General features: G+C 33.0%; 1 protein-coding gene across 1 annotated transcript in view; it reads right to left on the bottom strand.

Moving 5' to 3' along the window:
- The window catches only part of TBK1 (TANK binding kinase 1), a 41,554-nt gene that overhangs the window by 12,155 nt on the left and 9,972 nt on the right, over window positions 1–19,427 (bottom strand). The window contains 8 exon segments of the mRNA XM_079139683.1: window positions 1,798–1,889; window positions 2,264–2,322; window positions 2,973–3,169; window positions 4,694–4,873; window positions 7,316–7,426; window positions 10,389–10,549; window positions 15,882–16,063; window positions 18,241–18,370. Coding sequence (XP_078995809.1) covers window positions 1,798–1,889; window positions 2,264–2,322; window positions 2,973–3,169; window positions 4,694–4,873; window positions 7,316–7,426; window positions 10,389–10,549; window positions 15,882–16,063; window positions 18,241–18,370 — 1,112 coding nt within the window.

Genomic DNA, 19,427 nt, shown 5'->3' with positions numbered 1-19,427 from the left:
TCATGAATTATAAAAATATAAGTGAAAGGGAGAAAATTTTATGGATCAGTGACTGGTATAAAAAATATAAAGAAAAAATGAAAACCGTTTTCTCAGAAACCACTTAGTAAAAACAAGGAGGCTTTATTAATTTATTTGTGCTTGGGAATTGAATTCATGGACACATGGCACAAGCTCTACCACTGAGCCATACTTTCAGTCCCACAAGGAGGCTTCTTAATGAAAATAGGAAAATAGACTCAGGAACTGGATATGTCAACACATAGGAAATTACTATATTTATGGGTTTCACTTAATGTTGGTAGAAAAATAAAAGTCTAAAAAAGAGAATAAGAATGATGAAATGCTTCACACACATTTTTGTAAGAAGAAATGGGCATGAGGTAGGAATATATACACTATTGCAAGCATTAAAGGCCAGGGACACTGCATGCAGTGAGGTGAGCTCAGAAAACATACTTCTGTTTTTTGGCAACAAAGCCATTATCATACAGGTACAAGATCCAAATGCTTCAAACAATGTATAGAATTCTAAACATAATTCTCAGAAGAGATTTACTTATTTTTATGCTTATCAGATGGAAAAATGACATTATAAATAAAAGGTTAAGAAAAAAAGCCAAAATCATATCCATGTTATATTTATTAAGAGATGATTAATATTTTGTTCTAGAAAACAATATGGAAGTGATTTAGTAAAAAATTAGCTTTAAAACTGCTTGTCAAAGTGAGTGTATATTCGTATTATATGATTCTTTTATATGAAATATCTGAACTAGGCAAATCTATAATGACTATATTAGTGGCTGCCTAGGATTGGATGGTTTGGAGTAAAATGGGGAATGAAGGCCAATGAGTGCAAAAGTTCTTTCTGGTGTGATAAAAAAAAAAAAAAGGTTCCAAATAAAGTGGTGATAGCTGCACACTGTGAACATACTAAAAACTGTACATACTGGACTGGGATTGTGGCTCAGTGGTAGAGCCCTTGCCTAGCATGTGTAAGACACTGAGTCTGATCCTCAGCACCACATAAAAAAATAAAGTTCTTATATACATTTACAACTAAAAGTATTTAAAAAAACTGTATATACTAAAAATTATATATATTAAACGGGTGTCTAATATAGTGTGTGAATTATATTCAATAATGCTGTTAAAAAAAAAAGTGAATGTGTACTTCATTTGGGGGAAAAGGTAGGAAAATGGAGTAAGATTCTGATGACTCAAACCTGTAAAGTATTCTTGTGTTGGATCATAACAATGAAAAGGCCTTTTGAAATAGCATAATGACAACCAAGTCAATGTCTTTGGAAAAGGAATTCATTTGCCATTACATTGTACAGTGTTGTGTAAGGTTTTTTGGTGGGGGTGGGGTGGGGTGGGGGCACTGGGGATTGAGCCTAGAAGTGTTTTACCATGAGCTACATCCCCAGTACTTTCATATTTTTTATTTCAAGATAAGGTTTTGCTAAATTGTTGAGGCCATTATTGAAATTGTGATCCTCCTGCCTCAGGGTCCCTCGCTGCTAGAATTCCAGGTGTGTGCCATCAAACCTGGTATGTTTTATAAGTTTTAATATTCAAATTCTATTAATCCTATCTCATAAAGTTATAAGAAATAAGTGAAAAAATAGCCTCTAAATGTTTTATAAACTAACTGTGAAACAAATATAGTAGAATAAAAATCAAGTGTGTGACTCTGCTTAGTCTGAAGTGGTTTATCAATAATGGGGTGATTACCAGTTAATTAGTGAGGTCTATGGGAAGATCACTTTTTCAATTTAATCTATTACTTACATCAACCATCGTATCCCTTTTCGCATTAATTCCTGATAAAGCAGCAAGGTACTGGCAATTCTACAGGCATAACATACAACCCCTGTTATCGCCTGATGAAAAAATAAAAAAATCATATTTGGTGCCAACTGTGGTAGAGTAAAAAAACTTTTTCCCAAAAAATTTCAAGTCTATAGATTTCTATCAGATAAATTAAAAACACAATAAACTACCAATGGGTAAAAGCTAAGGATAGATATAACTATAATAAATATTTCATCCTTAACGTTATCTATACATGTAATTCTCTCAATGCAATTTTCTTAAAATGAGTTCAAGAAAGTATAGAAAGTAGAGAGTACAAAATAATCTAGAAAGTATAATAAATTAAATGAATAGGTATTTATAAAGACCTAATATATTTTATTGCTTCCATTATTGATAGGATAATTCAAATGTTTATATAATAATTCAATTAAATACTAACCTTAGCCATGCTAGCATCCCCATCTAAATCATAACGTGGATGTACTTTAGGGAGGGAAACTGAAATATAAAGTAAAAGACACTTAAAATCAGAAATAAAATTTTCTGAGTAAATTATTTATTCTTTATATGGCAAGCAATGTTTAAATTAAACATCAGTGTCAAAACTCTTTAGCGTACTTTTCCTGGTTAAAAAAAACCTACTTAAAACAATAATGCTCATTCCCTAATTACCTTCAATATTTCTAAGGTGTTTCATTTTTTTTTTTAAACTATATTCTAACATTGAGCTCAATGCTTCCGAAGTTCTAAACAGGAATGTAAAAATTTGGGTAATTCATTTTTTGGATGAATAATTTAAGATTTCAATAATGCAGATCTAATTTTTCTTAAGACTATAAAGCCTGGCACAATGTTGACTACAAACTGAACATAATAAATATTTTCTGACATTTATGATACAAAGGGCTAATTCTGCATGTCAGCACAACATTAAAAGCAGAGTTACAGTAAAATATATACATGAAAATTATTTTACTGCTCTATGAAAGAAAACATTTGGTGTCAAATTATCACTATTAGGCTTTTCAATTTTATTACTTCTCTTTTTTGACTAATTCACAAAATTTTAATATTTATAAAAGCTCTACATTAATGTTACCATCAACTTGATAAAAATGACAATCAGAACAAGAAAAATTCCAACTTACTTTTTTCATATATTAGTCCTATTGTACTCAGGGGTTCCCGGCTTACAACAAAGATAGGATTTTCCTCTGTGGTTCTGGGGAAATGCTGTGCCAGTCTTCCAGGTTCTAGGACTAAGCGTCGTCCTTCATAGATAAGTTCTTGATTTGAAGAAATAATTTTGGTTTGTTTATATACCAGTTCATGAAATACTGTAGCACTGTATAAAAAAAAATTCAAGACAAAGTAATTTTAGATCAAATGAGTGGTACAATTTTATTTTAAACATTGAGTGCAATGACATTAATTTCTAAATGATTTCTGAGATCATGACATTCCCTATAACACTGTTTTCTTTATGTGAATACTAAAATGTCCATTAAAATGAAAATTCCATATAACCTGTTCATATAGAAACCCATTCCAAAACATTTTTCTGTTTAGATACCTTTGTAATACACAGGTTTCCTAATTTTAAGGATGGTGGAAAACATAGCAGAGACATTAAGAATATTGATTCTGAGTCAGACCAACACCTGGGTTCAAATTCTAGCTCTTTCACTTTCTTGCTGTATAATGCTGTTACTTAATTCTTCTGTACTTAGTTTTCCTCATCAGTATGTAGGAGTAGGAATAGTACTCATTTCAAAATACTTGAGGGTTAAATGACTTAAAGACATAAAACCCAACATTAGTATTTGCAACACAACTACATAACATTAATTAAATAAATTAAGAAAACTCATATTTTCAAAATGATGATTGGGGGAAAAAAGTACACATCCCTAGAGTAGATCAAAAAATATTCCAGCAGCAATGTTGGATGTGGTCCTGCCACAAGCTTCTGTTTTGATTTGACTCAGGTTGAAAGTTAAATGTATTAAAACAAAAATGATGGCCAACACCTAAGCATGATGTACACTTATTCAGGTTATTAAGTACCAAAATAGAGGTAAATAATAAACTATAATGATATATTAATATTACTGCATTTATATTTTATGATATCATATGAGATATAGATAGATTAGATAACAGTATCTAAACTGTTTCATCTAGTCTATTTTACCCCCATTTCTGTACCCTCCTCTTCTCTTTGGTGAAGAGAAGAGTAAATGCTCTACCACTGAGCCACAACCCCAGCCCCTGCCATATACCTTTCACCCAGATTCCCCAATAGTAACTTCTTGCAGTATAGTAAAATATCACAATCAGAATATTTATTTTGATACAATCCATCTAACTTACTTTCCCTAGTTTTACATGCAGTGTGTGGGCATGCGTGTGCATGTTTGTGTGCATACCACATAGTATATGCCACGTGGTTTCATTTAAGTAAAACAAATGTTGATTCATCTCCAGCATCAAGTGCAAATCAAAACTCTACTATATCTGGGCTTTAATGTTTTTAAAACTGACAATATTTTTAATAAAACCCAGCTCACTTATCAGTACATGATATTTCATGGTTATATGATTGTGTAATTTGAAGAAAGTACAAGAATTGGTTTTGTAAAACTTGCAGTTTAAAAACAAGTTAATTTACTTAGAGATTTAAGAAAATTAATCCTTTTCATTCCAGAGATAAATGAAAAGGAATTTACTACTCACTCAATCATAATTTTCCTAGTGAGAAGTGGGTGCCTTTAGTGAAGCTGAGATATCTTTTCTACTTCTTCTATTTTAGGAAAACTTTTATCACATAACACAGTACTTTGATATAAAAACATAAAAAGGTACTTACGTATTATAGCTATGAATATAAATCTTATGAGCTGTCATTTGTTGTAGTGAAAAAACATGAATTATCGTTCGATGAAGTATATCACTAGTTTCTGCAAAAAACTGGTCAAAACCCCAACATTTTTCCTGATCTGCTTCAAGGATGTTTGCAAGAACAGGGGTAAGTAGAACCTGAAGACCCCTAAAATAGTATTGAAAAAAGTTAGAGTGAATGTCACATTTTGTCTAGGTACAGAATAATATCATCTACCAATGAATCAAAGGAATTGCTGTTACTACAGGTTGTGTACTTCTGACTTCATTATGACTTCAATTTGTTTTTCAAACTTTGGCATATGTGCATATATACCTTATAAGAGATCTTGGGGATGGAACCAAAGTCCCAAATTCACTTATGTTTCATAATACATTACATACACAGCCTGAAGGTAATTTTATACAGTATTTTTAGTGTACCTGCATTTTGACTATGACCTGTCATATGACGTCAGATGTAGGATTTCCTACTTTTGCCATGCTGGCACTCATAAAAGTTATAGATTTTGGAGCATTTTGGATTAGGGATGCTAAATTTTATTACTAGACTAATTTTCTTGAAAAATTAAAATCTGTCAACTTTTCAGAAAGCCAAATAACCTTCATTTAATGTCACTTGTCAATGAACCAGGGAGTGCAGCTTTTCGATGTTAGCTTATCTTTTACTGATTGTTCTCTCCTTGTTCAATTCCTTGCTTTTCCAAATCATCCATATATATTACTAGCCAGTGAGAGCAGTTGATTAGTATCAGATGGTCATGAGGATAAGATAATATTTTAATTTCCAGCAAAAGGTCTTTAATGACTTTGTAATATGGCACTCCAACATATAATTTTATATATGGAATTTATATGCCTTTTCAGTATATTTCTGTAGGAAGTATAGCAATTGATACCAATTTAACAAGGAATAATTTGAATAAAAAGCTCATAGTTAAAAAAAATTGAGTGGAAAAATGCTTTCACTATTATGCATGTTCAAAGAGACTTTCAATAATAGAATTTCAAATAGATTTTAAATTTTAAATTTGGCTATATGATAGCCACAAGAACAATCCCCTGTGAATAGTTTTTTAAAATACATAGTAGACATTATTTCTGCCAAACAGGTGTCCACTCTCCCTCCTTTGAAAGGACTTCAAACTCCTCTATTCTGGAGCATCACTCCTTGAGCACAGATGGACATGTGGTTATTGTGATTAACTGAAGGTGGCCAGGTGGTAGTACAAATTAATACAATGAAAATCAATCCAGAAATGTTTGCTAAAGGAAGAAAGGCTTCTTCCCATGGGGCTTTCAAAACCATGAGACTGTTAGCTTATGAAAGCCAGCAGCCATCAGTGGCTCCCAGGAAAGAATCTGATCTTAAGTGAAGAAAGAGAAAAGCAGATCTGAACAATGGAAAGAGACCAAGTCTTCTTCACTTAAAACAGCTAGGTTAGGTCTTTCTATCCAGTCACGTTAGGAAAGAAGATAGTTATTTATTTACTTATTTATTTTGCAGTCTATCACATTTTTGCTTAGTTGTTTTCATTTAATTTGTAGTATTTAAAGTCCTTGTGCCCACAACTTATAATTGGTGCTAAAGCCAGTATATCAGACCCTCTGTGTGTTCACTTGTGGATTAAATAACTATCATACTCAGGAAAAATGTAAGTTAATCTGATAATTCTAAACGTTGTTGAGTCTTGGCTTTATTATCAGAGTAAAAATCTTTTTTTTTTTTGTGGTGCTGGGGATCGAACCCAGGGCCTTGTGCTTGCAAGGCCAGCACTCTACCAACTGAGCTATGTCCCCAGCCCAAAAATCTTCTATAATTTACTTTCTACTTTTAATTTCTTTTACATTAATTTTTTCCATGATAATAGGATTCTTATCTTACAATATAATTTTTTTAAAAAATTCTGGTGGCTAACTTAAGACCCATATCAACATTTGAAAGTCTGAAAAGTACTAGAAAACCATTATTTCTCACCTTCTGAATAATTTGAGTATTTTTTTTCCCATTTATAGGGCATTCTTTTAGAGTATTTTTAAAAATGAGGATAGTATCACACTTTTTTGGCATTTGCTTTTTACAACTCCAATTGAGATGTTTACTCATATCTACACTACTTTTTGTGGTACATCAATATGAAGGTCAATACAAAAAAGTACCAAGGTCCTGAGTAGAATCTTGACTTTGGAAGAACTCCAAGACCAGTCATTAGCAATTTCAAAAAAAACTATATGCCCTATGAATAGAAGGAAGACCAGAAGAGCAGGAGAAGAGGCACAGGGTAAGGAAAGAGCAAAGGGTAAAATACTAGAGAATATATGGAACAAATTATGTTATGTGCATATATGAATATGTCACAATGAACTCTACTATTCTAATGAACTAATAAAAAATATATGCCCTATGTCCTGTGGAAATCATTTATGTAAGCCCAGGATAAATCTTTACATAACCACAAATGATAAAAATCACATGCTTTAATAATAATTAAAACCAAACTACACTTAAGTATTTCTGTGTGTGGTCTTAGGCAGCAAACATTTTAAACACCAAAGTGCAAAAGATAAGAACTGGGTACACTATACTTACCGAGAAAGACTACAAGAAACAGGCATGTCTCCACTCCAATCAATTGGTCCATTTTCTGCTTTCTGTACTCCAGATATTGCACCAGAAGGTTTTCCAGTGATTATTTTATACCTTGAGAGAAATAAAAGCAGAATAAAATAAGCAGTTCATTACTGCATGGCTTACTAATGGGTTTTGCAAAAGTATTTCCTCAATTGCACCTACAATTATCTACTAGACGAATTGTGATTGATGGTCACAGGATCCATAAAACAATCAAAATATTTTGAATCTGACTGACTGAAGTAGAATAGTGGTTGTACGATTATTTTATATAGCCATAATTAATGTTCTTTTGGGATCTCAGAGTGCCATTAACAGCATCTTGATGTTCACAACAAAAATATTAATTTTTCCATCTGAAAAAATGGAGCAAACAAAAAAAGTTATGTCACAGAATATTTCTAGACCATGAAAATAGCATCTAATCCTTCTTATCCATATTATCCAAAGGCACAGTCAACAGGAATATAAAATTACTGCAGAATGAACAATAGCATTCTTTAAAGTAAAAAAAAAAGATAAAACTATAACAACACAGTATCAGAAATTTTTTTTGTATTTTGAAAAAATATATACATACACAGAAATAGATATATAGACCAAAATTGTAAGTCAAATTTCATGATTCCTAAAGATAAAAATAAAGATGAACCAAAGATAGAGATGGATGGGGAAGCAAAATACCATTGCAATGATGTAGCAAGTCAAATAAAACAGCCTTTTAAAGCATTTCATAACTTTCCTAAACAAAACCTAAAAGTAGGAGAGAAATGAGAGCTTCAGGCATTTAAGAATACTTTCATCCCCATTAAAATATTACATTACCTAATACAGAAGAATCTTATATAATCTCATGTCAGAATTTAATATCTAAATAAATGTGTGCTGAGTAAATCAATGTGTTTAAAAAAAACTACAACCAACCAGTACAACTGATTGATTTAGACTGTTTACTGCCTCGTCAGTAGAAACAATCACAATTTCTGCTTTGAGAGATTTTTTTTTCTTGGTAGTGGGGACTGGACCCAGAGGTGCTTAACCACTAAACCACATCCTCAACCCTTTTTATTTTGAGAGCGCGTCTCACTAAGTTGCTTAGGGCCTTGCTAAATTTCTGAGACTGGCCTCAAACTTGTGATCCTCCTGCCTTAGCCTCTTGAGTTGCTGGGATTATAAGTGTGTGATATCATGCCCTAAGATTTTTTTCAAAGAAGGAAATTAATGAAAAATAAGATGTGTTCACACAAGAAGGACGTGATTATGGAGGAATTTTAATGGAGATATATGAGATTTATGCAGAAGAGAGGCTAATGGAAAGAATGATAGAATTCTTATGTAAATTCTATTTTTTTGGTACTAGGGATTGAACCCAGGGACATTCTTACACTGAGTTCCATCCCCATCCCTTTTTATTTTTTATTTTGAGATACTTTAATTTGTCACTAAATTGATAAGACCGACCTTGAACTAATGATCCTCCTGCCTTAGCCTCCCACTTCACTGGGATTACAGGTATGTTCCACCTTGCCCAATTATTATATGTATTCTTTAAAAACACTTAATTTAAATATGGTAAGATCTACATATTAACATTCATAAGATACAAATGGGATGCTGAAGGAGCAACACTGCTATACAATGAGATGAATGTATCATCATCAGCAAGTAAAATAGTAATTACTGACTACTTTAAGCACCTCTAACATTCACTAGGGTCAGTGCTCATAAAAAGAATTTCTGTATGAAAAAATAAGTCTTTCAATGTACAACTGCCCACATTGGAGTCAGGCAAAATTCTCAGGTATTTCTAGTTGTCTGTGAGTCAAATGTTTTCTTTAAAACATCTGCAAAATGATGATTACCAAGTTTTAGCAAAAGTCATGATATGAATTTATTTTATTTTCTTATATTAACAAATACAAAAATATTCTTCTTCCTCAATTTTGAGATGAGATTAAATAAAAGGTTATAATTTTACAGTTGAGATTATTACTTTAAGTTGTAGGCTTATAAAAGGTAGGGTCAAAAATATAAAGGTCTGAAAAATATATGAAGAACTAAAAGAATGGTTGCACAGGTTAGGCTGTCTGTGAGTTATTGTTCCAAATCATTTACTACACGAAATATTCATAACCTCATAGTTGTATATGTATGTGGGCTGGCTTTTTCCCATGAAGCAAGGTCATTCATTCATTTCTTTTAAAATAAGAAGCAGCATGGTCAGAGCATACATGAATTTTGTAATAAATTTCACACCTAGGGCTGGGGATATAGCTCAGTTGGTAGAGTGCTTGCCTTGTAAGCACAAAGCCCTGGGTTCAATCTCTAGCACGCCCCCCCCCCCCGCCCCCCAAAAAAAAAAGTTTCACACCTGAAACCTCTCTTTTCCTTGACTGTTTGGTTTACAATAAATGATTTTGCACTAAGGCCCTGGGTTCAATCCCCAGCACCGCAAAAAAGAAAGAAAAAGAGAAAGAAAAAATAAATGATTTTGTACACTATTTTGTAAAAATATGGCAGAATGTAATATACTATACTAATAAAATGCAGTTTCTAAATCAAACTGGCAATACTAGAAAAAATTTTCATATTACTGCCAAAATGTTATTTTTAAAATGGTTAACTGAATCAGATCAGTGAAGAATAAGAATTCTATTTGTTTTAGATGTGGTAATGGTTCTAGAACTCCATAGAATTTATTATTTTTTTTCAGTTGCATGGAGGAAAAATGCTGACAAATATTCAAAGTGAAATAAACAGTGTGCTGAAATAAAAATCAAGATGTGATATACTTTCAAAGATGGACCAAAGATTAGACACCATTTATACTGTGTACGTAAGATATTTAAACATGATGTGGAAAATTATGACTAAATACTTTTATAAGGTTGCATTCTTATTAAAAACCAGATAGTTCATAAAAAAATCAGAAATGACTGATAGGTCAATTTTCATTAGTGTCCACTTCTAACATATGGTGAAACAAAATACATTTAAAAAATTATATATAATTTTAGATGGGCCCACTTACATCACTTCTTTATTCCTGCGAGGTCCTTCAAATGGTCTAAATGGTAATGATCCAGTAGCTGCATGGTAAAATGTTACCCCAATGCTCCAAAGATCAACTGTTGCTCCATATTTCTTTTGATGATCTTTTCTTAGCACGGCTCTTTCATACATATCAGGATGCTAAGAAAAAACAAAAAGGATGAAAAAACAGTGAGCTTGTGACCAATATATTTACATCAAAAATGGGTACTCGATATTTAGAATTCTATCATATTTTCCTAGTAATTTCATGCTTCCATTCTCAAAAGACTATTTCATCTTTCCTTTTTCACCTCAAACTTCAAATACCAACTCCTTTGACCCTCAATTTTGATGACCTCACTTCAGATTTCAAATAGGAAATGGAAGCCATAAGACCAACTTTCCTTTATTTTTTAGTGTACATCAACCTACCTGAATCTGAGACCATTTGTCAAACTTACTTTCCAGTTAAAACAAAACAGCTCCTATTAAAGACCAAATTTTCCATTTGTACTATGGAGCCCCTCATATTATTTTACCAATTTCAGAAATGAATTCTTGTAATGATCCCTTTTACTTTATGCATCAATTTTCCCTCTCCATAACTTTCACTAAAATAAATAAGAACAAAACCCTAAATTGACCCTACAACCCCTTTCAGCAATCTAGTTCTCTGCTTCCTACCACAGCAAAAGTTACCTTACTTCTTCATTTTCTGTTCAGATCTAGTGTATTAAATATCCCTTATATACTTTAACTTTTAAACCTGTCTCCTGTCCTGAGGTTCAGATTCCTATATCCTATTGTTCTTTTTAATGTTTAAAAGGTAGGTCAAATTTAACACACCCAAAAGAGTCTTATGGTCTTCTCAAACCTGTTTCCTACCTATCGTTATCTTTTAAATAAATATCACCATCTATCCAGTTGCTCATACCCCAAAACCCTTTGATTTGTTTCATTTCTCACATGCAATCCATCAGAGCTAGTCATATGGGTTCTGAAGTAAAAACGAAATCATCTAGCATCAGTTCAGAGGACTAGCTTGACTGAATGCATCAGGGACCTAGTGACCCAGGTAAGAAGCTGGTCTGATGTTAAACATGTCATTATGCACAGGAGACACTATCCCAGATTTGCTGAGAATAGTTGAATCTTCTAAGAAATGATGTAGGAGTTTAAAGATTTGCAGTGGCCACACAAGCTCAGTCTTCTGACATCTGCCTTTATGAAAACTATACACTGGCAACTTGAGAGTTCTTGGGAGATACAGCTTCATGAATGTACTAGGGACCAAAGTAGAGTCATCACCCGAATAACCCCAAACTAAAACAAATTATTATTATTATTTTTTGGGTGGTGGGGATCAAACCCAGGGCCTTGTGCTTACAAGCAAGCACTCTACCAACTGAGCTATCTCCCCAGCTCCTAAAACAAATTCTTAAAAGACACTGTGGGATTTGTCTAAGGCTTATGGGGATGAGAATCTATGCAGGAAATACTGCCAGGGGTGTTTTTTAAATGATGCAGTCTATGACTCTGACTCCCAAAGGATTAGTCTCTGGATTTTGTAGGGAGGGTCATGGGTATGGATGGGAAGGAGAAAGACAATTTTGGGAAATATATTTTAGTGTGAAATGAGATAAGTACCTTAAGATCTGGGTTTAAAATGAGTTTCCAAGTACATGCCTAACAGATAAATGGGGTATAAACAGCTATGCTGGTTGTGTGGCAGAGAAAATAAAGTGATTGCTAATTAAAGTGACAGCCAGATCAGCAGCTAGTGCTTAGTGTATAAATGGTCCTGTGTCTAGGCTCAAAGTACCTGGATATGTCTGATATCTTCTGGAACATGAGGTCATCAACCAAGAAAGAAGAGATATAGTGATTCTAGAAGGAGACAAAGGGGGGACCACCTCAAAAGGTACAATAATATACAACTTAATTGGTAGACTTGGAAGTTCTTCCCCAAGTAGTGATTGATGGGAGTGGCTTGACACTTGTTGGTCTGACATGTGTTCCCACTGGCTCTCTCCTGACTGTGCCACTTGTGCCTGGGTACAGCTTGGTATAACTGGGCCTGGGTGACTGCCTCTGTAATAGGAATAAAGCTGCTCCAAGGCTTTGAGGATTAAATCACTGAGATAATAAGTGTCATATCAAAAACAATGGAAGAACGAATGATATTTTCCTTGGGCTTTAACACACCAAGAGAGAAGATTTAACTTCTGGTAGGGTAATTCCTGAAAAATTCCAAATCCATAAGGTTTACATTTAAATACAGAATGTTTCTAGATTGCTGAGCTTCAGACTATTATTTATTTTAAAACTTCTGGTATTAAAGTATTAAAACTTTCTGTATTTGAAAATAAGGATAAGGTTATTTTGAATTAGTAAATGGATTAGAATATAATTTGAGTCTAGAGTACAATATGGATGTGGAGTTAATTTATTTAATGTTTTATCTTCCCAATTTAAAAGTCAGAAGCAAAAGCTAACCTGTGTTTCTAGGAGGTGATGTGGAAGATTAACAGTTGGTATAGGGGGAGCAAGCTTATGAAGGCTATTTGTTATGGTTATCACAATAACTGGGAAAGGCTACTGGTATTTAGTGGGCAGAGATCAGAGATTGACAGGTACCTTGCAGTATATCTAACAGTTCCAAAAGATACTCTTTCCACATCACAAATTACTTTCCAATATCCTGCCAGATATTTGTGCAGGTGAGACATCTTTTTAAAAAATTTTTTTATTTGTTCTTTTTAGATATACATGACAACAGAGTGTACTTTGACATATTATACATACATGGGTATAAATGGGTATAACTTCCCATTTTTGTGGTTGTACATCATGTAAAGTTATACTGGTCATGTATTCATATATGAACATAGGAAAGCTATGTCAGATTCATTCTACTATCTTTCCTATTTCCATCTCATCTTCCTTCCCTTTATTCCCCTTTGTCTAATCCAATGAACTTCTACCCCTCCACCCCTTATTGTGTGTTACATATCAGGAGAACATTCAGTCTTTGCTTTCTTGGGATTGGCTTATTTCACTTAGCATGATAGTCTCCAATTCCATTTATTTACTGGCAAATGCCATAATTTCATCCTACTTTATGGCTGAGTAATATTCCATTGTGTCTATGTACCACTTCTTCTTTTTTTTTTTAATCTATTCATGTACTGAAGGGCTCCTAGGTTGTTTCCATAGCTTAGCTATTGTGAACTGAGCTGCTATAAACACTTATGTGGCTGCATCAATATAGTATGCTGATTTTTATATCCTCTGGATAAATGCTGAGGAGTGGGATAACTGGGTAAATGGTGGTTCCATTCCAGGTGTTCTGAGGAATTTCCATATTGCTTTTCAGAGAGGTTGCACCAATCTGCAGTCCCACCAGCAATTTATTAGTATACCTCTGCTTCTATATCCTCACCAACATTTATTGTTACTTGTATTTTAATAATTGTCATTCTGACTGGAGTGAGATGAAATTTCAGAATAGTTTTAATTTGTATTGTTTTCTTAAGAAGACAACTATTATTTAAGCCAGATTTGTTTAGACACTTTACCAAGAATTGTTCACTATTCTGGAAAATCATGCCAATGACCATACTGTGATTTTGTGATACATAATTCACTTAATACAAGCTATCACTGCACTTGTATTCAAAGTGACATTGCATACAGGTAAAAGCATATATGACAACTTTGTTTTCTAGTGAAGTTGTTCCTAAACTTTACATATTAAATGTTATTTTATTATGAACTATTTTCCTTTATATTATTAAGATATCATTGTATTCTTTCAATTAGGTATGTAGGTTGATTATATTATCTAAGAATTTCACTTTGCGATAAGGACATTTGTAAAATATTTATAAAAATGAGTTGTTCATCTGACAGGGTGGGAATTACTACTAGCCTGTATCATCTATTGGGCTCCAAATTACCATTTCATTTCTAGCTCCTACTACTTGCTCTCTCACTCACTAAATTCCAGCCAAACTGCCTTCCTTTCTGTCTCTTGAATACCCAAGGTCATTACTGTCCTAGGCCTTATGCAGATGCTTCCTCTGCTTAAAATACTTATCTTCAAATCTCTGTCTTGCTTCTTTTTATCATCTCAGTGTTAGTTCACTTAGGCCTTAAAGCATGCTTTCCCTGGCTTTCTCCTGCTAGTCACTCGTTATCTTATTACCTTTATTTATTGTCTCTGTTAAACTTTAATGTTCCAAATTTATCTTATTTAACTACCCAATATATCTAGTTAACTTCTGTTTTCTCTACTAGAATGTGGGCTCCAAACAGCAGGAATGGTGCATGTTTGGTTTACCTTAGAAATCTCAGCAGCTAGAACAGTGCCTGGTTCACAGCAGGCACTCCATAAATATTTATGGAATAAATGAATGTTGTCTATTATAGGTACTCTTATCTAAAAGATTGTCAAACACAGCTACAGATAAGTTTGGGGTAATATGTTGTTAGGAGAACAAATAAGATGCCTGAATTCATGCAGACTTAGAATAACCTTTTTTTTGTGGTGCTGGGGATTGAACCCAGGGCCTCATGCTTGAGAGGCAAGCACTCTATCATCTGAGCTATATCCCCAGCCCAGGGTTGCTAGACTTTATTCTTCATCTTATAACATTACAACAGCAGCATCCAATTGGAAAAAAGTCACAGAACCTAAGACTGTCAAGACCCTCAGAGCCATGAACAATTAATGAAAGCTACATAAAACTTGAAGCTATATGCCTAAAGTACTTACCATTTTTTTTTTTTTATACTAGAGACTGAACTCAGGGACGCTTAAGCACTGAGCCACATTCTCAGCCCTTTTTTTGTATTTTATTTAGAAACAGGATTTTACTGAGGTTGACTTGCCCACATACTTACTTTTAAGTAATATTTTAAGTGTTTTAAATCTTACTAACTTTACACAAACACACCTAAATAAACCTTTTCAACCCAAAAGTTTTTCTAGCTTTCTGGCATTTCAAGTTAGGTATTTATAGAGGCATTTCATTTTGTATGTAAAATAGGCCTTGTGGTTTTTCAATAACCAAGTCCCTCTGAATATAATTTTCTGTTTTAGAAATATAATTAATTTTGCTCTAAAGGGAATAGTATGATAACAGGCTTGTAATGTATTAACTGCTCTGGATCCAAAAATAGTATCCTTTAGTGGCTAGATGCTTCTTGAGGGGTACAGATAGCTTTTTATTTCAACAAAGATTCATGACCTTAGTAAAATTAAAAGATTTAAGGGTACTACAAAACTTCTAAGAATTTTTAACAGAAAAACAGTGCTCTCAGGAACCAAAATCCTATATACCATATTTGTTAGAATAGAAAATTCAATTTTTGTTATAAAAATTACACATAACATTTTGTAGATTATGAATGGGTTGACCAATTGCCCAATTATATTTGCAATATATTTAGCTTTTTAAAATGAAATGACTAGTGATATATAACTTACCAAATATTCTTCTGTACCATACAGAGAAACAAACTGCTCATCATCTTCTAATTCTCTAGCTGCACCAAAATCTGTAAGTTTGTACACAGACTGTCCATCTTCCCCTATGACACGCATGATATTTCCTGGTTTGATATCACGATGCACTATTCCATTTTCCCGAAGGTGATTCATTCCACCCACTTTGGTAGTAAATATAAAACAAAGGATTCATTCATTCATGTGGGTATCTATGTGTACACACATATCTCAAATTCATTGATATAATACACTCATATTCAAATAATGTTTTCCATAAGTTGGTGCAAAAACATTTCACTTAAAGTAACAGATTCTACATACACCCTTCATTTTCCAATTGTAAGGAGTTTTAGAATAAGAACCAATAAGGTCTAGGGAGGGCTCCAATCTCCCTTAAATACTATCAGGAAAATGTAACAAAATGGTCTTAAGCACATGATTTCTAGAATTGCTTTTGGTATGTGTGTGTGTGTGTGTGTGTGTGTATATCTTAAGAATAATAGGGCTGGGGATATAGCTCAGTTGGCAGAGTGTTTGCCTCGTAAGCACAAGGCCCTGGGTTCAATCCCCAGTACTGCAAAAAAAAAAAAAAAAAAAAAAAAAAAAAAAGAATAATAAAGATTCCCAGAAAGATATCAAATTTTCACCTTTATATTTCTTTACCTTGGGGGGCAAATTGCATAAAAATTAAATTGTATTCAGTAAAGTAACAAAAAAGTAAAAGGGCAGGTGTTTGATTTGTTTCCATAAAAATGTATTTCTTATATGTTTAGTACTTTTTCAAAAGCCCATTTTATTTTTAAGGTGACCACTGAAATTAAGCTAAGTGACAGGCAGTGTCACGGAAACATGTGATAGCTGATAGAAGAATATCCAAATGCAACATATAAAATTAAGTTTAGGGGTATCAATGTACAAATATAGAAAAGACAGGGCTAGCAGTGTACTTAGGAAGGCACCAATTATATACAATATCTATTTGATTAAAAAGGCTGTAGCATACTAATAATTATTTCACTTTCATTTAATCCTTAAATGGTCTCCACTCTACTTTCATTGTCAAGTATAAGAATTCCCATTAATTTTATACTTTCCTTATAACTGGGCTTTTCCCATTCCTCAAATATTGGGTTCATTTCTTTTAAAAAAGTTAACATTTCCCTGGATTGCCATGTTAAAAATAAATAACAGGTTTACTCAGCCTAACATTTTTTAAAGTGTACAATTCAGTACTTTTTAATACAGTCCAGAGTTGTATAATTATCACCACTGATTTCAGAACATTTATCATGCCCAAAATAAAACCCCATTTCCATCACACCAAAAGAAATCCCATAACCATTATCAGACACTTCCCAACTCTATCCTCCCCAATCACTAGCCTGCTTTCTCTATTGTCTATTTGATTTGCCTATTCTGAATATTTCATATAAATGGAATCATGTAATATTGTGGCTTTTTGTGTCCAGCTTCTTTTATTGAACATGTTTTCAAGGTTCATCTATATTTTAGCATGTATCATTAATTCATTTCTTCTTAAGAATGAGTAATATTCCATCATATAGATGGATATGCCATGTTTTTGTCCATTCATCAGCTGATAGACATTTGAGCTGTTTCCATTTTTTGGAAATGAATAATAACATTATGTACACAGATGTGTAAGTTTTTGTATGGATATGTTTTTAATTCTTTTGGATATATAGTTGGCAGTAGAACTGCTGGATCATAAGGTAATTCTATATTTAACCTTCTGAGAAACTGCCAGGCTGCTTCCCAAAGTGGCTGTATGATTTTACAATCCTACCAGTCTTGTATGAGGGTTTTAATGTCTCCACATCCTTGTCAACACTTGTTTTTATCTTTTTGATTTTAGTCACCCTAGGGGAGTAGGAGGTAGTATTTCATTGTGGATTTGATTTCCAATTCCCTAATAACTAATGATGATCAGTTATCTATCTTTTAAGGTACTTGTTGGCAATTTATATATCTTTTTGGGAGAATATCTATTCAAATCCTTGCCCAATTAAAAATTGGGGTTGTCTTTCTATTGTTGAGTTGTCCAGATAAAAATTCCTTGTATGTGATTTGCAAACAGTTTTCTCTCATCCATGGGATGACAGACTTGTTATCTTTTGAAGTACAGACATTTTAAATGTTGACTAAGTCTAATTTATCTGTTTTTTTTTTTTTTTTTTTCTTTCAGGCACTTGGGCTTTTGGTATCATATCAAAGCATGACATAAAGTTCTTCCATTTTGAATGGAAATTTCTAAAAATTTTTATGTCATGAAATGTTATACACATACACACAAAATCATATAAACAAACAAACATACCCACATCTCGTAAAACAATTAAAAATTCTGATTCTGGTAGTCCATAGGCATTAGATGGCTCTTCTAAAACAGTGTATAAACTCCCACATGGACAGAATTCCATAATGAGTACTTTATGTCTTGTTGTTGTCTGGAAAAAAAGAATTATCACAGTTTGGCAATCAGTGTGAAAAAAAAAAAAAAAAAGATTTGATTATATTGCAGTACTTATCTGATTTTATTTGTTTTTACTTACTTTTTTCTTTCCCATACTGGAGATTAAACCAGGGTGCTTTACTCCTGAGCTATTTCCCCAGCCCATTTTTTATTTCTAATTTTGAGACAGGTTCTCATTAAGCTGCTGAGTGAGGTGGCCTTGAATTTGCAATTCTCCTGCCTCAACCTCCTGAGTAATTGGTAGAGGCATGAGCCATCAATCCTGTTATTTGATTTCATCTGAAGGTAGAATTAGCTATGATAATGAAGGCACTTGAATTGTTTCACCTGGATTCCACTGAAATATTTGTTGACTTGCACATATAACGATTAAAACCTTCCAAATTCTTATTATGTAAGAAAGTCAGACTTGTTTTGGAAAACCAACCAGTGAAAATGGGCTAAATCTAAACTACAAAATCATTGTTACCATGTTAAATGGTTGTTAAAATTATCTTCAATTTCTAATGCATAGTAGTACGCTGAGAACAATGGTACTTCTAACAAATCTCTTAAACATTTGAAATTTTTCTAATGACAAGTACTTTTACTTTGAGGAATGAAGTCTTATCCTTAAAAACAAATGGATGTGGGGTGGGGCTATAACTCAGTGGCATAGCACTTGCCTAGCCTGCATGAGGCACTGTTCAGTCCTCAGCACCACATTAAAAAATAAAATAAATAAAGGCATGCTGTCCACCTACAACTACCCAAAACAAAACAAAACAAAACAAAAACAAAAAACCAAACCAAATCAAAACAAAACAGAAAAACAAAAGAAAAAAACCACAAATGGATGGTGGAATAATTGAGCAGTTGCTCTTGCATTAAAGTTATGATCTGCTCATTCACATCTGAGATGGTCTGCTTTTAAACTTTGACTTTAATGTATCACTGATTCACCATCAATATAATAATAGCTTTAAAGGGAAAAATATCAAACAACATAATACACAATTATAATAAGATGCACACCAATTTTAGAAACTTGA

Source organism: Sciurus vulgaris (genome assembly GCF_902686455.1).
Source record: "Sciurus vulgaris genome assembly, chromosome: 5".
In the NCBI taxonomy this organism is placed as follows: Eukaryota; Metazoa; Chordata; class Mammalia; order Rodentia; family Sciuridae; genus Sciurus; species Sciurus vulgaris.
Note: the sequence above shows the minus strand (reverse complement) of the source record. Positions and strands in the feature narration are given on the sequence as shown.